At 40.2% G+C, this 22605-nt stretch overlaps 1 protein-coding gene across 6 annotated transcripts in view; it reads left to right on the top strand.

The window, feature by feature from the left end:
* Nucleotides 1-22605, top strand: part of KIAA1549 (KIAA1549 ortholog) — a 147510-nt gene that overhangs the window by 113340 nt on the left and 11565 nt on the right. For 3 of the 6 annotated variants that reach the window (XR_008973640.1, XM_057420506.1, XM_057420511.1), the window contains exons 11-18: nt 5727-5929; nt 9616-9740; nt 11679-11693; nt 15067-15272; nt 16958-17181; nt 18616-18760; nt 20422-20751; nt 21689-21741. Coding sequence is in view for 5 of the 6 variants with exons in the window: in XM_057420506.1 (XP_057276489.1) it covers nt 5727-5929; nt 9616-9740; nt 11679-11693; nt 15067-15272; nt 16958-17181; nt 18616-18760; nt 20422-20751; nt 21689-21741 (1301 nt within the window). In the remaining variant the exon portion in view is untranslated. The remainder of the gene's footprint in view (nt 1-5726; nt 5930-9615; nt 9741-11678; nt 11694-15066; nt 15273-16957; nt 17182-18615; nt 18761-20421; nt 20752-21688; nt 21742-22605) is intronic. The other 3 variants (XM_057420508.1, XM_057420507.1, XM_057420510.1) reach the window with 3 other exon arrangements.

Raw genomic sequence — 22605 nt, forward strand, 5'->3', positions numbered from 1 at the left:
AGAAGGGTTTGGTGGTGTGAATCTCAGGCACTTCTTTACAGGGATTCCTGTCCTGTTCATAGATTTTTTACCAACACTAAAGTATTATTTTTTAAATCATACTTAGCTCCTTTGTTTCCTTGGAATTGTATTTTAACAGCCTCTGCTCAATGCATGTAGCTCTACAGGGATCAAGACATGACTGTGGCATAAAATCAATAGCAAATTGTTCTAATACATTCTTCATATTATGTCCAAATTCAAATGCCATTTGTAGAAACTGCAGGAAGACTACTGAGTCTTCATTCACACATTAAAAAAAAAGTATTTCTTCTGCTTTCAGCTGATACTATTCACTGACCTGTGTGTATGGTATTTGCTTTCTTGAGAAAACAGATTGACGGCGTACCTGGTATGTCTCTGCATCTAGTAGAACAATATACTGGCAACCGCTTCTGCGACTTGAACAGTGCTGAAGCTATGAGCTGCTTTCATGGAATAAGTCTTGGCTCAATTCTGCAAATTGAGCTTTAAATGCCCCCCCCCCCTTTTTTTTTTCCTATCCAGTATGTAACAATAGAATTAAAGCACTGTCTTGACTTGCCAATTTGAAATCATCTCTTCCTCTTGCATTTCAGCAGGTTCTGCATTTGTATAATAATGCCTTACAAATGCGTTTTTGTGGTAAGCTTCAGAGTATTTTATCTTTTCCCTTTCACAAATATGTGAAGATAAAACAAATGAAAACCTTCTCTAACAACTTTAATTTAAAATAAGAAATCTTTGCAAATACTGTTTTTGTGCAGTCTTAGGTAAAGGCACTTGAGGCTGATAAAAAGAGGCTCAGCTCCTGAACAGGTAGTGGTATCAGCACAAATGTGCTCTTAAAAAGAGATTGTATTGTTTCCATGGTGGTGGTTAATTTATGAGTAGCAGATGACTGATCCACACATGCAATTCTGACTACTTATCCTAGGATGAGCAGAGGTCATCCAATCTGTCACACCATATAACTTGATATAAAGAAAAGAAAGAACGCAGCAGGTGGCACACAGAAATTCGTAAGAAAATGAAGGAGACCCATCTGGAACAATACTTTGTTCATTCCACCGAGTCTCAGTGATGTGACCATCAAGTCTTACAGGAAGCAGAGTTGTGTTTCAGTATCCTTCAGAATTTTTTCATGAAAAGGTAGATTTTGGTTCGTATCGGTTCTCAGTTGTAATGTTGCCATGATCTAAGAGGTGAGGTATCACAAGTGTAGATTTTTCTTTAAGACTAAGAAGTGGGTTTCTGTCAGTGTTGTTTCTGCAGTGGTAATCATATTGGCATTTCTATTTCTCAAATAGAGGGTATTATTTTTAGTAAGTAATTTCCTCAATATTTTCGTTGAGAACTATCTTTTCATATTGTGAGGTATTATGTTGTACATACATATTTTCACATATTTTTGTCATGTTTTTCATTCATATGCACAAACATGCATATACACATGAATACAGTCGCCTGTAGTCTTCGTATATTGGCTACAGATGGTAGTGCCACCTTAAGCTTTTTTAGCAGGAGGTACGTAGAAATGTTGTTTAGCTGTACAAAACTCTGCAAGACCTAAATTGTTCAGTTTGAAGTTTTTCATTCAACCTCTCAGTTTCATACTGAACCTTTTTTAACATGAAGAGCTTTATCATTCAGAGAACAAGCTTATGAGAAGACTAGTGCTCTGTCCAAATTTTTTAGAACGGTTTTGGAGAAGGTCTAGTGCATAGGCTCAGCCTTTGGGGACAGAAGGTGGGGAAGGAAAGGAAACAGGACCAGAAGGTTGTTTTGTGTGAGGGAAATGCTTTCGCCTATTCTGTGGGGAATTGCCCATTTCTGACTCGGTTTTAAACCTGTTGGGAAATATTTGCATGGGATCGACAGAAACTAGGTAGAGGTTTCCCAGTTAAATTCTCATAGGTTTACACTTCTTCTGCACATACAAGCTCTGCAGGGCTATCACTGAAAAGCTGAAACATTTTTTTCTTTGTTACTGTATACAGAGGTTGCTGTGAGGACAGCTGAAGGAATAAGGAGCAATGAGCCTCAGGTTCTTGGATAGTGTAAACTGGAACTGGCAACTGGCATGCAGAGGAAGGGAAGGGTAGGAGGTCAGGGTAGAGAGACTGGTTCTTTCTGGTTAGGAGGAGGTAAGACTAGATGAGGAGTTTACCTGACTACAACTTCAGGATAATAGAGTGTCCTGGGTTCAGCAGTAGCAGTCATTTTTTCTCCTCCTTGGTAGCTGGTGCAGTGCAGTGTTTTGACTTTCGGCTCGGGAACAGAGCTGATAGAGATGTTTTGGTTTGGCCAAGGACTTTGTGAGCCTCATGCTCTGCCGGGGAGGAGGGGAAGCCGGGAGGAAGCAGAGACGGGACACCTGACCCAAACTGACCAAAGAGCTATTCCATACCACAGCACGTCATGCCCAGGATGTAACTGGGAGTTAGCCGGAAGGGCTGGCAGACTGCAGGGTTGGAGGAGGTATCGGTCGGAGCTTGGTCGGGCTTGGGGGCGAGTTATCGGTCAGCGGGTGGTGAGGTGTTGTATTCTCTTCCCTTGTTATTTCCTTTATCATTATTATCATTGGTGGTAGCAGTAGTGATTTGTGTTATACCTTAGTTACTAAACTGTTCTTATCTCAACCCGTGGGAGTTGCATTCTTTTGATTCTCCTCTCCGTCCCTCCGAGAGCAGGGGGAGGGCAAGAAAGGGGGGGAAGTGAGCGAACGAATTACCTGACTGGGTTTAAACCACGACATAGAGCCACAGGTTCTGTGGTACCTGGGGTGAGTGTTTCTTGAAGTGATGGCCAAGACTTGCCAATCCTGTGTTGCCAGCGGGTGTCCATGAAATCCACTGGCAGAGTCTCTGCCACCCTTGCTGCAGATGTGCATAAAAGAATACAGCCTTTCTCTTCTTCCATGCCGTCCTTTCACTACGTGTTTGACAGCTTCTGGATGAAATGTGATGAGTATCCTGGTTCAGCAAATAAATTCTGATATTCTACCCAGCTTTGACTAATAACAGAAGGTTCAGATTATGCCAAGGATCCAGCAGGGTGGGACAAAGCAAGAGGGCTCCTATTGAATCCTAAATTGAATTTAGGATTTTGTAACTCAAGACTCTGTTGCAATGCAGATGTATGAGAGGATCCAGTTGTGATTGTTCAGACAGTTTTAACTGTGCCATTTCTTATGGTGTGAGTGGTTGTCTTTGCAATACTAACAGTCTTAATTCTGCTTCTGTGTGGTCTGTCTGCAGATAAACATTTGTGCGTACACATGCTGTGGTGTATGTACATGTATACATAAACATGTTTCTGTAACTGTGCTTAGGCAAAAGGTTATGCTAGACTGGAGCTAGGAATAAGGTTATTCAGAGTTTAAAAGATAAAAAATTTATGGTTTTTGCATATTGCTTTGCTCCCTGAAGGGTTTATGAACCCAGTATGCTAGAATTAACTTGAAGTTATGCTGAAATGCATGCTTCAGACATGCAGCAACCTTAATGAAACCATACTAGAAATTCTAATATTACTAGAATGTTTGTCTCTTCAGTTGTCCTTGCTCACCCTACCTGTCAAACTATTGAAAAAGCAATAGTAGCTTTGCAGGTCAAGCCAAGAGTGCTTAGGAAAGGGTAGTGCAGCACCTATGTATTTATTTACTTATTCTTGTGTGAAAGAGTTGTGCCCAGCATGTGGTGGAGACCCATCATCTCTGGAGTAAAGGTGACTGGAGGCAATGAAGGGCAAGATAGTGAAATAGAGGAAGTGATCATCAGGGATCAGCAGCAGGGCTGTATAGGCATGAGGGTGGAGTACGAAAGGGGTAGAAGAAGGGAAACCACTGAAGGGGTTCAAAGGAACAATGTCATACACAGGAATATCTTACAAGAGAACAGAAACCATGTCAAAAACATCAGAGGAGGAGGTGGGGTGACTAAGAGGAGTTTCAGTAATCAGTGTTGCAAGCTGGCATGATAGATCTGACAGTGGAAGTGAAAAGTTTTTCCTCAGAAGTAAAAAAGATGTGAGAGAAAAAGGAAAAAGACACGGAGTTTTGGGGTGGTTTCAGCAAGATCCCAAAGACAGTGTTTCAACTCTGAAGAGGAGGGAGGTTTCAGGAAGAGTTCACTAGGTGGCTATCACTCAAAAAATAGAGAACAGTTACACTTTGACCTGGTCTAGCTCAACAGTGCCTTTTTGAATCAGTGGCTGCAGCCATTTACGTAAATTCAATAACTGAGTCACCCATCATGCTGAATTGAAGGGTCTGTTGTAAGGCCCAAGAAAAATGGAGTATAGTGGAAAACATCCAGATCTGTTCAAATAATAAGCTTACTTGTTTTGTGAGAAATGAACTCCAAAATCTCAACCATTCGTAGCTGTTGGATTTTACAAGAGAGCTTTTATTGCCATCTACTGGTTTAAACAGGCAGTTTGCTGTACTACGACATCCTTTCGAAGAACCATTTGGAAAATGTTTGCTTACTGAGAAAATATATTGAAGAGATTGTTTCAGAATATTCCCTAGGCAAGCTTATCTTTGGCATGGTATCAGACGAGTCTGTTTGTAGTTAGCTATGTTGGCATGCCAAGCTTTATGAAAGGGTGTTCATTTAAACATCTGAAATCTGACGCACCCATAAATGTACTCCAACATATGATTCACTTTGGAGAAATCAGCTCTAGGAACACACAGAGGGTTTTGTACATGTGCTGTGCAGTGGATATTTGTGCATGCGCTGTGCAAACTGGAACTGTCAACATTTCTTTCTACTTTCAACTTTCAAACTACATAGAATTGAGCAGGATTGAAGAAAAACTTTCTCTTAATTAGTTCCTCGGGATTTCTTAATTACTCCAAACACACACACCCCACACCCCCCCCCCAAATAAGCAGGAAAGCTCGAAACTTGGAGGCTTGATGAAATCAAATCTGAATCAACTCACTGACAAGGTGAGATTATCTTTATATAAATAGTTATGCTAATGAAAGGCTCACATCTGTGTCTTTCTAAAGCAAGATGCCCATTGAATTTATAATCCTTTAATAAGATCTCTGGGATAAGTATCTAATTTCTCTAAACTCCAAAGCCTTTAATAAATTTTTCTGTCCATTCAGTATGAAATTCCTAAGAGCTAGGTTTTCATTCTTTTCTGGAGCTATCTGTGCTGGCAGAAAATTTTATCTTTCATTATACGAACTAGGTGCTTGTAGAAGCACTCCCAGACTCCTGCAGGTTTGGTGAGCTCAAAATGAGGAAGATCATCAGTAACATTACAGAAATTATTTAAACTCACTTCACTCGTTTTGACTGAAAGAAATAGAAAGGTGACCTGAGTCGTAATATACAGGCGTCTACAGCCTTGCATCCACTAGTAAACAAAAAGCTCCTTACATAATGATTAAGTCTGAAGAAACAGCTGGAAAGAGATGTAGCAGCAGCAGCAGGCTACTTTTTTAAAGTACATTTGCTGATTTGGAGTTTTAAACTATGTATTATATGCTGAAGTAAGATGACAGAATTGGGGGGGGGGGGTGATGACATTATTTTGATTTTCTCTGTAGCTCTCATGTTCATTCCTGAGATTACCATAGCCTGACCATCCTCTTAATGGCCATTGTTTGCAGATCTTAAGCAAAGCCTTTGTGTCCTCATTGTCACTCATGGTTCCTATTTTTTATCTTTGTTCTTCTCTCACAGCTACAAGCCCCCAGTGTGAAAGGCTTTGATTTTGCTAAGCAGCATCTGGGCCAGCACAATAAAGATGATGTCTTGATTATCCATGAGCCAGCTCCTTTACCAGGACCTATTAAGGATACTACCCCATCTGAAAATGGAGATGTGCCCAGCCCCAAATCCAAGACTTCCTCAAAGCCTTCAAAGACTGCTCGACACAGAGGGAGGTCAGTTCACAGAGATAAAACAAATTGTAATAGATGACAGTTTCTTAATGGCTGACAATTACTGTATTTTTAGGGCAATTTCAGTGGAAAAATATGTTCCAGAACTCTGGGACTTGTGTTTTCTAGTGGGCTGTCAGAGTTATACTTCACTACCCATTAGTACAAGGTTATGAGAATTTTGTGTCCGTTTTTCTCTTAAAGGCAACATGCCTAGCGAAGAGGGTGTTTAAGGCATTACTAGCTTGGCTGGAGTCCAGTAACTGCTTGTTTAGTGGAAACACCAAGTGTATGTTTCCTGATGCATTCTCTAGCTACTAAGGCAACAGAGGGTTAAAACCAAATGAAAACCATTGACAAATAGCAGTGTGTTTCAGTAATATTAACAGTGATCAATATGTGTATGATAAGTTGGAATTTCCAGAAATAAGCAATATCTCAAAAATTTAGGGAAGATAGAATCATAGAATAGTTAGGGTTGGAAAGGACCTTCAGATCATCAAGTTCCAACCCCCCTGCCATGGGCAGGGACACCTCACGCTAAATCATATCAGCCATGGCCTCGTCCAACCTGGTCTTGAACACTGCCAGGGATGGAGCATTCACAACCTCCCTGGGCAACCCATTCCAGTGCCTCACCACCCCAACAGGAAAGAGTTTCCTCCACATCTAAACTTCCCCTTTTGAAGTTTTAACCCATTACCCGTTGTCCTATCACTACAGTCCCTAATGAAGAGTCCCTCCCTAGCATCCCTATAGGCCCCCTTCAGGTACTGGAAGGCTGCTATGAGGTCTCCACGCAGCCTTCTCTTCTCCAGGCTGAACAGCCCCAACTTACTCAGCCTAAATGCAAGAGTGTTTTTACTTGTGGTTATATGGTTGCTGTCATAGCAAACCGACTTTGGTCAGGAAAAGGAGTAATAATTCATAGCTGAGCAAATGAAGAAGTTTGTGGCAGCCTTCAGCAGTCATTTCATACCTTTTCCAATAATCGAATTAAGTGAATGTACCTTGCTGGAAAGGACTCTGTTTGTTGAATAGGCATTGTTAACAGCTATGCAGTAAAGAAAGATCTGTGCATTAAAAAAGGGTAAGTGGGAAGGTAAGTGGTGGGGAAAAAAATGGAGCCCTGAGGAATGCCTTGATGAGTCACGAACAGCTCCTCACTGCTGAGCTGCTCTGTGTTCCACTTCCCAGTAATCCTTTTTCCCTTCCTTCTCGTATTTTTGTACCCCTTTGTCTTCAGCTCTGTCTCCTCTGTGCTTTTACCTATGTGCTATTGCATGGTGGGAGGACAAAAAACCCGGAAACAACAACCACAGTCACAAGTTAAATGAGCTTAGAAAGAAACCAGTGATGGTTCTGAATGAGCTGCAGGTCCCTCTGGTACAGATTGCTACTCTGCTTAACCTTCTGTGCTTCCTCTAAAGCCCCAGTTGTCCAAAGATCCTTACTTCATCTTCCCTATGTAGGCTTTGTAAAGGTCAGTTTCCACCTTCCCAGATGTCTAGGCTGTCTTCTGAATGCCTGTAGGCCTTGCAAGTAGTAGACTACCAGTGGGAAAAAATTAGCTAACTCAATTTTGGTGTAGCTTAAATAAATATAAATCAGAAGGACAGCGTTTCTTCTAAAAAGTTCAAAAGTGGCCTAAGACAGAGATGATACTTAGGGGGAGGGGAAGGCATCTATATTCACATGGACATAAGAAAGAAATTTAAACTTGAGGCTGTTACTGTATTTCATCTGGAATAATTCAGAAAACGAAGCAGGAAAAATTCTCAGAAGCCAACATTTAGTGCCTTCCCTGGAGACAATAAGGAATCATTGGTAAAATTTGGAACAAAGATGTTTCTTCTTTTTAATAGCATCTAAATTCAAATACTTCAAAATGTTTTCGAAAGAGAATTTCCCGCCTCTCCCTCATCATCCCTTAAGAGCAAATTTCCCTTTAGGCCTAACTATGGAGATGTTGCCATCATCTCCCTAGCATGCTGACATGCACATGTCAGCTTGAGATTTAAACCTTTACTCCCTGAGGCAGAAGCTGAAATGTGAAATGATAGCATAGTGTCTTAGGTTGCTTTTAGATGTTTTCTGATTCATGTGGAAATACAAAACTCAGTTCATCACAATGCAGTTCAGGACTGTATGGTGCGTGCCAGGAAATACAGTGGTGATGCGAGTACACATTCTGAATCTGTAAAAACAACAAATAAGAAAAATAATCAAGTTCAGAGAGCACAGCATCTCTAGGCTCCAGCTGAGAGTTGGACCTGCTGTTTTGGGTTGAGGAGGTACAACTGCATATTCCTTAGCACATACAAAGAATGACTGATGTTGACTCAGCACTGTATATGCTCTTATAGTTTGTTTAATGATAATTTAGATAGACTGATGAAAGAGTGTGAAGAAATACAAAGCACAGTGAAGTGAAACAAAGTGAGTAGCAGATGCGGAAATGGAACGCCAGCCTTATACTATGTTGAATCAAAACAGTGGTGGTGGAGACAATAGCTCTGCCCACCCTCTCCACCTTAGAAAGAGGAAAAGATGCAATAATGTAGATCTGTAAGCTCACTGAGAACCATTTCTCGTATTTTCCCTGTTTATTTTGGTTTGGTTTGGTTTTTGTTTTTTTAATTAGAATGTGACCTTTTAGTACTACAGTACCGCAGAAAAGAATGAAATGCAGAGTTCAATTAGCAGTGCATTGCTCAGGGAGGAGAAAAAAGAGCTGAATTGAGAGCATTGCCTGCTGCAAGGAGTGGGTTTAACTTTCAATGAACTTGTCTGGCTAGGTATAGTTATCTCAGTCTGTGTGCTCTAGGCAGGTTGGTGTTTAGCCAGCAGCCTCAGTAACTAGTTCAGATTCCATCTAGCCCAAGGAAATCTTGCACTCAACAGCATTAATGCACAGACAAGTGCACGCTTTCAGTGATTAACTCCCTGCAGGGATGGAATACGCATGTTCACATGACAAAATGATCACCAGAGACACTCAGGCTGATCCCATATGAAAAGACAGGCGCTGGTGTAAGGTGAACAGTAGTGTATGCCCTATATTTTTGTTATTTCTATACTATCTGGATAATTTTACATCTGAAGTGTTCTGTTGGGGAAAATCACAGTATTTGTTTGTATTTTTGTGTAATTCCCTGCAAAAACTATGAGAACTGAGATTGTAATTTGCAGGTAACAAGTATTTTTAAGAATCTTACGACTGCATGGGATAAATACATAAAATAGCATTTTTTAGTGGTTCCACATTTAACTAGTCAGGAAAATAATCACATAGACTTGTAGTGTTAGCAAGAGAACACCAAGTTAGCAAGTTTGAATATTAGAGTAATTACTTGTATGGGTTTCTTATTTCTAAAATAATTCTTTCCTTTCTGAAAAGTAAGCTGCTACTTACAAACACAGAGTTTTTTCTTGAAGTGTATTTTAAAGGAAGGATTAGTTAATAATATCACATGTGAATCCTCTTGCAGTCAGTTTTCAAATGCAATAACAGTAGCATTATGGCAATGAATATCTAACTATGATAATTTATTATAAATTTACTTATAAACAGAGGAAAACATTAGCAGTCTTCACAAGATACTTTAGCACAGGATTCTTTTTGTGTGAGAACTGTGCCCTTTGCAAACTTAAGTGTTGGTTTGTTTATTTTTTAATGTTTGTGGCAGGGTTTCACCATCAGATGCTGACTCCACCGCAAGTGAACAATCCAGCGGGAGGGAGACAGGAGAAGAAACTGCAAGACCATCAGCAGTTGCAAACGAGGGCAAACCACGCAGAGCAGTGAAGAAGGGTTTGTTACTGTTATTTTTCTCTTGAAGAATTACTCTGGTGCTGTAACTTTTCTAAATTCATCTTTGGCTGTTAATTTTTTTGGTTTATGTCATGGAAAATTTTCTTCCTCTCCTTTTTGGTTCAGTTTCTTCTGTTGAAACTGAATATCTACACATTCCTTCCATTCCAGCAAGCTTTTGAAATGAATGGCTTAGCAGGAGCAAATCTTCCCTCCTTTCTCTCCCACATGCCTCCCAGCAAACCTCTTTCCATTTAGGCCTAATTATGGTTCTCCTGGTAGCAATCTTGCAGGCAGTTACACGGGCAGTAGAGGTCACAGCAGGGTTTGATACAGCACGGATATATGTAATTGCAGCTTTCAAAAAAGTGAGATTAAAAAGGAGACAGAGAGGTAAAAGTTTTACAAATAAGTTCTAATTCAGGCATCAAATGCCTTCATGATTGTGCTTTAGAAAGAAGAAGATCCAGTGCCAATACATTAATAACAATGACTTTGGTTTAGTTTTGTAAATAACCATCTTGCTTCCAGTCCAAGTGCCACCATTTGTCATGGGTGTACCTAAGATATATTTCTTTCCTCATTGAAAAGTTGATACAACACTTCAAGCCCACTTCCACTTTTTAATAAAAGCGTTCTTTTAAATTCTTTTCCAGTTTAAAAGTGTGTGGTTAACTGTGCCTGCACAAAAAATGTAAGTGTTTTTTCTGCGAGCCTTTTGGATTTAGATGGTTTGCTTCTTGCTTAAAGTTTTAGTTACCAGATCTATACCTTAAATCACAGTAGTCTTCAAAGAGAAAATTTTGGTACTGAGTATCTGGTAAAGGAGTTTATGATACCCCATCTGTTCTTAATTCACATGGCCTTGACAGCAGCAGAAACTGAGATGAAGAAAATACTGACTACAGTGTAAGCAGTCTTTTTGGTATATTGAGTGTTTTTCCACACACTCTGAAATACCAGCTGAGATGTACCGATGACTGTGGAGGAATGCAGTGCATGTGAAATTCAGATCGTAGCAGGCAATCTTCATTTTCTGCTTATGTTGAAGAAATTTGATGTAAGATAGCTCATATGACCTGCTAGCTCTTGGGTGGCTAAACAGCAAGTTAAATAATATATGATTCTTAAACTTGCATAATATAGATTATTCCTGGAACAGCCAGGGTTGTGAAGCAGGCTTTCCTCTGCAATGAGCATGTAAGGAAACAAAGCATAGGATCTGCTGATGTGCCGAGGAAATTATATTTCTCAATAATTCAGCAGGAAGTGTATGCTATATGTACTTTACACAATTTACAAAGATACTGTATTGATGCTATATATATTTTAAGTGCCTTAGTTTTCTCTCAGGCCCAGAAATCGCGTCCAAGTAAATGTATAGAAAAATAATTATGCTATGACAGAGCTCACCTCAGGATGGTTTATGAGTTGCACCAACCTATCTAACTTCAATTCTGTTGCCCTGATTTAGTGTTATCCCATTTCTTCTTTCATGGGAAATCCATTTTCCATCTGGCTTAAAACTTTATGTAGGGGTTTAACGTTTCCTTTTGTATAGAAGTATTAGGTATTGCTGCATCTCAACTATCTGGCAAAGGCAGAATCGTATTGTGTAAAATGCGTCTTTTTTACCTATCATGTCCTTACTGGATCAGATACGCTCTTTTTTTCAGCATTTGGCGCCTTTAGCTTGGTAATCATAGGGACTATTTTTAGCATTCAAAATTGGAGGCACTGTCTGCAGAGAGCTCTCTGTTAAATGGCAGATTCAGCTCCCTTTTTGTGCAGCTGAGGCTTGGCAGTTTGATCCAAGTTCATGCATTTCATTCACAAGTAAATGCAATCATCTTACTGCTGTTTGTTCCAGTTGCCATCCCAGCTGAATTATTTGTAATAATTATTGTGTTGTCTCTTCTTTTTCCTTTATGTTGTCAGGAGCAAACAGAGTGGGTAAGTAACCAGAGCTCATAGCTGAGTACAGATATGAATAGAGGTGCTGGGGTAGCTACAATTATATATTAAGGATGGAAGGATTTGTCTTCTGAGTCTAAAAAAAAACCAAAATTGCTTTCTAGCTATTGAAGTATAAAAAAAAATTCTCAGTAACGCAAATTATAGTCATCCAATTCAGGGACATTTTTTCTAGTTTTCCTCCCAGTCCTTTCAAATTATGGAGGAAAACTTCAAAAGAAGCAAAGCCGAGGCAGCTATTGGTCCTGAAACTAGCTTTATATAAACAACTTAGAGATATAGTTAATGTCTTTACTGGAAATCCAAGGCAAACACAGGCTACCTGCAAAAAGCCATGAGTATTTTCTCGTGAACTAGTGTTTTTCTGATCAGGATTGGACGATTTTCTAACCGTAGCAAAGATGGGGCAGGAGAAAGCTGACACTGTCTTTAATAATGCATACCGTATCTAGTAATAAATTAAAGACCCTGTCCTCTGATAGCAGTTTCCATCTTACAATAGTAAAGAAGGATGAATATAAGGCTGGCTATGATGCTTTCCATTGTTGCGCTTGTACAAGTGACTAATGAGAGTCATGATGTACTGGGATACAAAGAAACTGAAATTTATCTGCAACTGCATACTCTGACATGATTCAAATACCAGTGAACCAGTGAAAGATTCCCATTGACTACCTGATTTTGTATTAGGTTTCGTGCACCGTGGTTGCTGTGTCCCTTGTTTTTATTTCAAGAGGGTGCAGGAAGCAATAGCCTTTCCTTATCTCCAGCTGTATTGCTTTCCATACAAAATCATAGCTTCCTGCAGAGCAATTAATTTTCTTGATACTTCAATTAGTAGTTTCAACCCAGGGAAGAGTGAGGAACACTGATCCTGACATGTGACCTATATGGACTAGTTGTTTAAATGTGTTCTGTCCAGTATTAGGACAGAACACATCTTCATTATTTTTTAGGCTCAACTGTCTAGTCTGAGATCAAAATTTAATTCATATAGTGCTATCTGACTGCTTTATAAGGAAGATATTCTAACCATGGACAATAGCATAAGAATCTTGAAATAAGAGACCTTTCATATTCACTGTGTCAGAACTTCTAAAGGAACTTATTCGTGTGTTGAGTTAGAAATCATTTCTCCTTTTGTTGGATGTGTACAGAACTGTGCAGTTCACGAATTTCATACTTTACTATAATTCCATCTTAGTTTATACTTACAGACACATTCAGTGTATGCATACAGATTGGATCTAAAGGTCAGATGCAGCTTATGGGGTTTTTTGTGTGGGTGCATCTTTTCTGCAAAAGAGGGTAACATGATGTTATGGTAGACCGATACCAAATTTTGGATATGGGACTTCTGGACAGTTTTAATAAATTAGTTTAAAAACCGTTCCAGCTAAGAAGCCTCTGCCAAGCACTTATTTATGTGCACAAAAGGAAAGGTTATGGATGAAATTATAAAGATTTAGAGTGAATGCTCGGTGTAATTTAATATATTGCACCTTGCTAATGAAGTAATATGAAAATAACCTTAAAATTTTATGTTGGAGGTCATTGAGTTTTGAGAACTGCTGGTAGACTGGAAAGGGTGGAAAGAATGAGTGATACATGGGGAAAATGGGAAAGATGGATGCAGAAGTTCAGGCTTCCATTGCACTATAGGATTGCTCGAGGGATTCACACTAACTACTTGATATATCTTGTGCCCCTCACTGTGAGAGTCAGTGCTTGCATGTTTCCACAAAATACATGAAGATGGGGCTGTGAAGATGACAAATGGTAAAGATCATATAAAATAGCTACAGAAGAGAAAAGGATATATTTCATTTAGGCTCTGTGTCTTGCAGAACGTTTGGGAGACAGAGATCTTGAATGAAACTGTTTACCTTCTTTTTAAGGACACATACAGGAAAGTCACATTTATAAATGATGCATACCATTTATAAATGTGCACATTTGAAATGCATTAATCAAATTTGAGAAGTATGAAAAATAAAAATTTTGCTTAGCTTGTGGCCAGATTGCTTTCCAGCCCAAAAGCAGTGTGCTGTGAATGTAATGAGCAATACCATGCCTTCCCTCTCCAACTCCCTTTTTGTGCTAGAAGAGGGAAGCAAAGGAATAAGTCATCTACAGTGATCTTCTGCAGACTCCTCTTCTGAACCCTGTACTACATTACCAGCACAGGTCACAAACTGATCAGAGCAGTGGCTGTTTTCCTTCTTGTCTGCTGGAGTTGGATCAGGTTCATCAACAATCTGTATCGAATCAAATCAGATTCTCCTTCTGATTTAAATCTGAGAACCACAGTCCATTATTAGAAGTCTGTGCAAGGACATGGAACTAAGTCCCTCTATGCTGTTGTGTTCCTCCATATGAAGAGTCGCAAATCTTAATCTCTTATTGCTTGTATTTCATGGTGAAAAGCAGTTTAATAATGTGTGGCATTACCATGTGAACAAGACAAAAGATGATTTTGAAAGTCTTCAGTAGTTTTTGCAAGCCTAATCCACATAATGGTTCCTGTTGTAGGCCTATCTCTAGAAAACATACAAACAAACTGAAAATCTTAATGTGCTTAACTGCAAACCACAGGGGTGATCCTTGATCCTACAGATTTCAAGTCTTGATGGAGATGACCCGTTTCTGTTGAAGTGATTAACTCTTGGCAGAACTAGGCCATGATTTTCACTTATATTGGTTTCCATAAGATCTTTTGCTGGTTGTGTTGGAGCTGATTTAACCTCTTCAACAAATTACAACATGGCAATATTTGTGCTGCTTGCTCATTGCTATGTTAACAGTTTATCCTGTCACAGAGAAGAAAACTGCTTTAAAAGCTTTAATCGGTAAAATGTCTGCAAAATTCTTTGTGTTTTGTGTGGGTTTCTAATGGTATTTTTGTTTAGTTCATGTATCCCTCCTCCTGTCTCTCAAGAAGTGCATTTTGCAGTGAGACGTCTGTCATTGCTCTTTGAACCTCCATTTGAGGAATTTGCATCTCCTTAAGTACCGATAAGAGGAACCATTAGCAGTATGTACTTGAACAGCTTTTTATAGAGAAAAGTAGATTGAGATTTTGGTGGTTTGCAAATGCCAAGAGCTTGATTTACAGAAATTAAGAATGACAGCTCCCCTTCTGGAAATATAATGGAAAAATGTTTATAATTTGCAAACCACTGGGTAAACTTGTTGTGCATTAAATGTGAATCAGCTGGAAGGCCTATAGGGCAAATTAAACACAGATGGAAAACATGGCATAGTCTTGTAGTATAGCATCTGTAGAGCTTAATGTTTGACTGAGATAACCCTGGCAGCACTCCTTTACTCTGTATTTGTTCTGGTGATTTAGGACCTCCTCAGACCAGCAGTGGAAATGAGCAGCACTCATCAGCCTCTATCTTTGAACACGTGGATAGGATGTCACGTTCCTCAGATGCCAGCAGACGGGTGCCGAGCAAGATCCAGCTGATTGCTATGCAACCGATGGCAGCACCTCCGGTTCAGAACTCGGTGCTTTCTGATCGAGTAGCAGAGACCAACAAAATTAATAAAGAGGTATTTTTGCAGTGCTTTGGGTGTTTGTGGAGGACTGCATGCCCAGCCAAGTGGGAAGTGAAAAGTATCCCATTTCTTCTTATCAGGAGTTCCTAAGGAGTTGAGTTTTGACAGGTTACAGAAATAATCACTTTTCTGTCCAGAGAGGTAATCTGAACTGTTTTTAAGAGATACCTAAATCAAAACTTAAACACAGAGAGAGGAGCAAATTTAATGGTCAGGATACCTTGTGTTGCCATCCTTTTGCTAGTCAGCGGGACATGACTTAGGAGAGTTTTGTTAATTAATGTATGAGTGTTGGAGCATCTGGCCCACCTTGGTTTTCATTCTACACTATTCTCCTGACTTTTCAGCAGCTCAAGATGTGGATATACAAACAAGTTATCTTCATATTCTGGGGTGTGAATTTGCAACACATGCACTGCTTCCAAATTCTGATGTGTTTATCTGATAGTAAATACACAGAAACTTCCTGCTTTCTCTGAGGCTCATGTTACTGTCAGCAGAATATGAGCATGCCTGGGGCATCACGACAGACAGCCTGGGGCATCAAGACAGACAGTAATGTGCTGTGAAACCATATCGTACCCTGCCTGACAGTACCTTGTACTGGGTGTAAGATGGCATCTTTTCATAATTCAGAGTGGAAGCTTTACTGAAACCTTTAGCTTCACTGTGTTAAAAAGTTTCTGAGTACCTTACAGAAGAAAGGTAAATGTGTATATCTAGTATACACAGGCAAAGGGAGCTACAAAACAGAAATCCAGTATATAGGCAGTATATAGTATATAGTTCTAGTTATAAATGTAAACAGTAAATCTGGCTCGTGTCCTTTTCATAATTTTTCAGGATTCTCATGAGGGAATACACAAAACTTAAATTTTACTTGGTTTTTAATTTGCTGGTGCAGATGTGTTCAGAAACTAGTCCAGCGCAGGCAGAGCAGCAGTTCTTGCTACCTGATCTGGTGCCCAAGTGTTCTCCGTTGATAAGAACGATGTCCGTGAGTGTTGGGCCAGTGCTGCTATTATGATAGCTTTCCCCACATGATGACATACTCCTCAGGGAATTTAAAAAAAAGTGGGAGAGAGGCATGAAAACTCAGCCTGCAAGATGTAGAGCTGATAACACTTGTTTACCTAGGGATCTGGACCCTTGTATTGCTGCTACATTTCTGCATAGCTTATGTTGGGCTGTCATGCTCAGCAGAAGCACTGAGTTATGAGCTCAGCACTTTAAGCTCTCGCTGCTTACACGATGAAGGTCATTAAAGGGAGTGGGTGACAGATTTCAACACTTGATCAAATGTATCTCTTTCTGACAAGCAAATGTAGATACAGCTTTTACTGATTTTTTTTCAGAGCAGTGTCACTTCTGGCAGACAGCAGGAGTTTTTTGTGTTTTGTTAACAAACTGTCACCTCTCTCTAACTACACCTGCTGTTCTGGCAGTCGTATTGTGTTTAATAGTACATCTCCCTGGGGAGACAATGAAAATACTGCAAAATGTCCAAGAAAGAAAGTGTTTGCAAGTTGTGTGACTTGCTTTAATCCTTCAGAGATTTGGGGGAGAGAGGGGAAGGAGGAAGGAAGGGGCAGCCAAGGATCTGAGGAAAAGAGGTTTACAGAAGAGCAACAAAAAGTTCTGTTGCAAAACCCACTCTTTCCCCGCCCCCCTTCTTTAAGATACAAACAGCCCTGAGGCATAAATCTGAGATTGAGCACCACCGCAACAAGATTCGTCTTCGCGCCAAGCGCAAAGGGCACTATGAATTTCCAGTGGTGGATGACGTGGTGGTGGTGGACTCCAAAGAGCAGCACAGAATATATCGCAAGGCACAGATGCAGATTGACAAGATCTTGGACCCTGGAGGCAGTGTGCCTACTGTCTTCATAGAGCCGAGGAAGAGGTAGGCATTTCAAAGATGGGAAAACGTTTGAGTTGTTTTAAACAGTATTTGGTTTAGTATATGCCAGTATTTTTGTTTTCATATTATTCTTTTACAAGTTCTCAACAGTGAATTCTTGATAAATAAACCCAAATGTATGAAAACTGCCTTAAAACAATTTAGCATTTGCTTTGCCATTTGTTTGAATTATTCTTTCGTGATGATGGGGGATCAAGATTTCAGTATAAGTAGTAAAAAATGATACATGGAAAATATAAACTTGCAAGAAAGAATATTTTTATAAAGGGGGGAAAGGACCACAGAATCACGGTTTGGGTGGAATGGTTTGGGTTAGAAGAGACCTTAAAGGCCATCCAACCCCCTGCCACAGGCAGGGACACCTTCCACTAGACCAGGTTGCTCCAAGCCCAGTCCAACCTGGCCTTGAGCACTGCCAGGGATGGGGCAGCCACAGCTTCTCTGGGCAGCCTGTGCCAGTGCCTCACCACCTTCATAGTGAAGAATTTCTTCGTAATACCTAACCTAAATCTCTCCTCTTTCAGTTTAAAGCCATCATCCCTTGTCCTGTCACTACAGGCCCTTGTAAAAAGTCCCTCTCCAGATTTTCTGTAGGTCCCTTTTAGGTACTAGAAGCTGCTCTAAGGTCTCTCCCGAGCCTTCTCTTCTCCAGGCTGAACAAGCCCAACTTTCAGCCTCTCTTCATAGGAGAAGTGCTTCAGCCCTCCCTTGAACAACTTAAAAAGCTTGAAGATTCTGAATTTTGATGGCAAACTCACAAATCAAAGAGATAACCTTTCACGTATTCCCTCTGGGTAAGGAGTGTCACCGACCTGCCTCCCTGGCCTTTTCAGAGAAAGTCTTCCCTGAGCTTTGTTTATGAATACTGGCACTTTGTTCCCAGAGCAGTGGTACCCTGTAACTGCTTCTGCACTGATAAAAAGTACCTTTTCTCTAGCTACATGGGTTCCATAGCTTGTATGCCTAGTAGGGTTAAACCCAACAATGCCAAGCACAAACCTTTGTTGGCAAATCTTTATGGTCTGTTCTGCCATTGCAGATGTGTTGACATTTGTCTGAACATCTGGAAAAGCACTGGGGGAAGGCTGGAGCACAAACAACTTTGAAAGATAAATGTAGAAGGGAGGTGACAATGGAGAGAGTTTGAAGGAGGAATAAGACAGTTTGGAGAGCTGCCAGTGAGAGAAAGGCAGGAGTCAGATTCAAGGCTACCTAATGGGAGTGGCATTAAAAAAATGGGAAAGGGAAGAGAAACAGGGCTGAGGCAAGCATGACTTGGAGGGAATGGGCAGAGGAGTTAAGCCGTGAGTGGAATGCAAAGAAAAATTGCAAAAAAGAAATGTGATCACAGTTGTCTTGTTTTGTTTTTTTTTTTTTTTGTTCTTTCTCTCTGCTTTTTGTTTTCCTCCTGTTAAGTTCTCGTGCAAAACGTTCTCCCAAGCAGCGCCGGCGACATCAGATAAATGGGAGTCCAATTGATGCAGAAAAGGACAGGTTAATCACAACTGACAGTGATGGGACATACAAAAGGCCCCCAGGAGTCAATAATTCTGCATATATTGTATGTATGTCTCTTGAATGACAGGAGTGTTCTGATAATTGTAATTACAGTTGTGACATTGGGAGGTTTTTTGCTTTCTGACTATGGTCTATATGGCTAGTTTCAGTCCTATGTAGTTAGCATGTAAATCAAAGTGAAACAGGGATTTCATTGGCAGTTTGTCAGTATTAAGCAGTAAAATTCTGCCAAGTATTCCTTGATATTAAAGAGGCCAAGAACCATTTTTCATTAATGTCACTGTATTATGCATATGAAAGTGTGCTTGGCATGTTCTGCAATATCTTGAACATAGTTTCACTCTAGTCCAATTTGCTGGATGTTATATATTCATATGTTACAGAAAATTTCTTCCTTTGGTCTCACAGAGTAGGAGACTCAGTTCCTTTCATGAGAAATATTCTCATCTGTCAAATGTGGGAATTAATTATTAATGAAAGAGAAACATGTCTTTGTACTACAGTAACTTGAAACAATTCTATGCAATGTCTTGAAAATTAATTTTACTTCCTGTCTAAAAAAAACAAAGACACTGGAGAATGCTTCTGTTCAATCATATCCATGTCACAGACTGTATTTAGGCATCTTTAACCACTTCTAAGCAGACTTTACTAAACCTAATGCTAATATTGGAAACCCCTGGACAGTTTTCATCTTGAAAGATGGTTTATTAATGTTTAAGAATTTCACCATTAGCTGCATACGCAGTCAGGTGACTACAATGTCTATTTCTGCAGTTTCCCTCTGCCTTCAAACAAGACTGTAATGATTTTAATGTCATGCTGCAGCAGAATGAATTATCTTCTGAAGCTGTTTAATTAAGACATGTCACACAGAAAACTCAGCCCCTTTGGCATCTGTAGTGAGAAAGTACTTGGAATGCTAAGTTCCTGATAAAGTAGAGGCTTTTGCATCTTGATGACTGATTTTGCAGTTGGCATGCAGTGGTAAGAATGAGCTTTGATAATAAGTCTGTTGCTGCAAAGCTCATTTAATTTCCTGTTACTGTTGAACAATAAGCCCGTGTTGTAAGATCCCATGTAGTAATTGTGATGCATGCCTCAGGTATTGCTGCTGTGAAGTACTTGTATGAATCCCATTCAGGTGATGCACCCAAATTCAAGTTCCATGCAGGTATCCACTTAATTGAATAACAGTTCCATTTGTGTGGTTTTCTGAGAGGTAATAATGCCAGTTTAATATTACTGCTGATGTGGTCAGCTGTAAGCTAAAGACTGAATTCATTTCTTGGAACTGCAAAAGCTGCAGAGAAGTCAGAGATGTAGACAGAGCTGATTGTCTTTTTTCTGGGTGGAGTAGATGCTTTCTACATGACTTCATTATGTGCAAGCCACAAGATATTTCTGTTATAGCTGAGTTAACTCCTGCAAAAGGCTCTGCTGCCTTGTCTGAGATCATAGTCTCACAGATGACAGTGAATGAAGTATTTACACAGTTAGCATCATGCATGTGCATGCGTATGTGCATGTAGAAGTTGGGAAGGTAAAGAGCAAGTTTTGTCCACCGCTGGCACTTGTACCATTTATCTCATTGTGGTTTTGGCAAAGAAAATGTTGCTCAGACTTAAGGCCCGCAGGGGCTTGGAAGCTGGCTGATTAGGTCTTCTCTGTGGCTGCCCTTCACCTTCTTTCTGTTTTCTCCAGTCTGACCCAGACTTGCCTCCTGAACCTCAGACATCATCTTCAGCTGATGTGGGGAAGTTCCCCGGCTTGCCTTCCCACCCAGTCTCCCAGTACATCCCACCGCAGCCATCCATTGAAGAGGCTCGGCAAACCATGCATTCGCTGCTGGATGATGCTTTTGCGCTGGTGGCTCCCAGCAGCCAAGCAGCCAGTTCCACTGCCATTGCACCACCCGGGGTCTCTGCAGGACAGCCGGTAAACAACACTCCTGCTCGAGCAGGGAGGGAAACCACATGTACCCAGTGGGGATCACCTTATGGTCCAACTCAGGCAGTAAACAACCCATTTAATGTGAGTGATGCAAGTTAAAAGGCTTTTCTGAGCAGGTAGCTCGCGCCAGTTGGGCCATGGTCACTGTTATTGTGCCCTTGCCATCAGGACTTATCACGAATGTGGAGCAGTTTCTGGAACCAGGAGAATTCAGAAATGACCATCAGAAGATGGTGAACTTGCTTTTTAAGCAATACATTTAGGTCCTTTTCCCTTTTCCCATTCCTACCACAAGACAAGATAGTTCTCCTACTTTAGGATAACTTTTCTGTTCTTCTCAGTTACAATCTTTCACAGAGCAGTCTTGTTATGCCCAAGAGTAAAACTTTATTTTTTTTAAATGCATATGCTAGTTCATGTTTTGACAATGAAAAAAGACTGTATTGGGCTTAGGTCATATTTTTCAGCAGAGTATTCAAAAGCTTTCAGGAAGTGACGGATAGGGAAGCAGTATTTCCATGTGATTTTTTTTTTTTTTTTGTATTTTATGGAACACCGAGACACATGGATAGTCTTTTAGGTCATCTCCAGTTCTACGACAGTTCAGTACAGGTTTCATAATGCCATTGGACTGTTCAGTCCGAGTCCCATGGTCTCTGCTGCAATCTGATGCTGGTTGAGGTATAAAGAGATTTCCAAATACAAAGCTTGGTTTTCTGAAAGTTTTAAGCTAAGCAGACTTTGGAGAAGCCCTTGATCTTCTGCAAGTGACAGAAAGTATTTCTGAAAGGTTCTTAAGTTAAGCCTCTGATGAGACAGAAAAGACTGCTAACCACTGTAGCAGCAATTCACAGATCTTCTTGTGCTTCTGGGTTTGTAGAACCAAGGTCTTAATGATGCAGTCAAGTCACACATACAGACCTAGTGATCTCTGCCATTCATCACTTAAAAGACTAACAGTGGACTTCCCAGGGTATGCATTTTTATTTTAATTTGGGTTTTTTTGTTCTTCTCACAGAGATATGTGGAATTTGGAATGACTCCGCCAGCAGCACCAGGTCTCCTGCCAAGGTAGCTTTTCACTGATAGAATTATCATTTAATATTTTCCTTGCAATTCCTCACGAGTTCTTACTGGCACTGGTATATTATTATGCAAAGTACTGTATAAATGGGAAGTAACAGGAGTCCAGATCCAGCCTGTGTAATTTATTTATGGAGCATGAATGACATATATATGCTGTATGGAATCCAAGCCTTCATGTAAAAGAAATACATTTCTATCCCCTTGGCTATAGAGATATCCTTCCAAATACTGCATAAACCACTGAGTTTCAGCTTTTAGAGTACCTGAAACAGTTGCATGTCATTCTCCCAATATTCTTGCTTTCATCTTGTTTCTGTAGCCTCAGGGCAACGCTAACTCTCAAAAGCTTTCACATGGCTAACAGATTCATTCTATTTTTAACCAAGCTGAGAACTAATTTCAGAGCATGGTGACCCTCCCACAGAAAACATGCCCTGCAGGCCTATTATTATAAAATCGGGGGAAAGAGCAAATTTTCCGTCTTCTCCTGGTCTTGTTGTGGTAGAATCATGCAAAAAGAAGAAAGCAGTTGTCCAGGTGACTGTCAATTCCACGTTTGGTGTCTGTGTTTTAACTACACATGAGGTTGGACTCTTGAGTCATGGTTCCCACTGTGGTCAGACTTGTCTCACCCTCTCCAAACTGCTGCAACTCACCTAGGTGGTAAAATGGTAGCCTCGTGCTGCTCTCCCATTACCTTCTTACATCTCTCCATGTGAGATGAAATCCCACTGGTATCCATATCATTCATTAGATTTCACCTAAAGTCTTCACTGCCTTGGAAACTTGACGGTAAAACGGTTACTAAGAACTTTCCTTTACCCATTCTTTTGCAACCTGATTTTTGAA

The sequence above is a fragment of the Pezoporus wallicus genome, unplaced genomic scaffold (genome assembly GCF_028554395.1).
Source record: "Pezoporus wallicus isolate ANWC-B61680 ecotype Strahan unplaced genomic scaffold, APGP_CSIRO_Pwel_v1 contig_2871, whole genome shotgun sequence".
Classification (NCBI taxonomy): Eukaryota; Metazoa; Chordata; class Aves; order Psittaciformes; family Psittacidae; genus Pezoporus; species Pezoporus wallicus.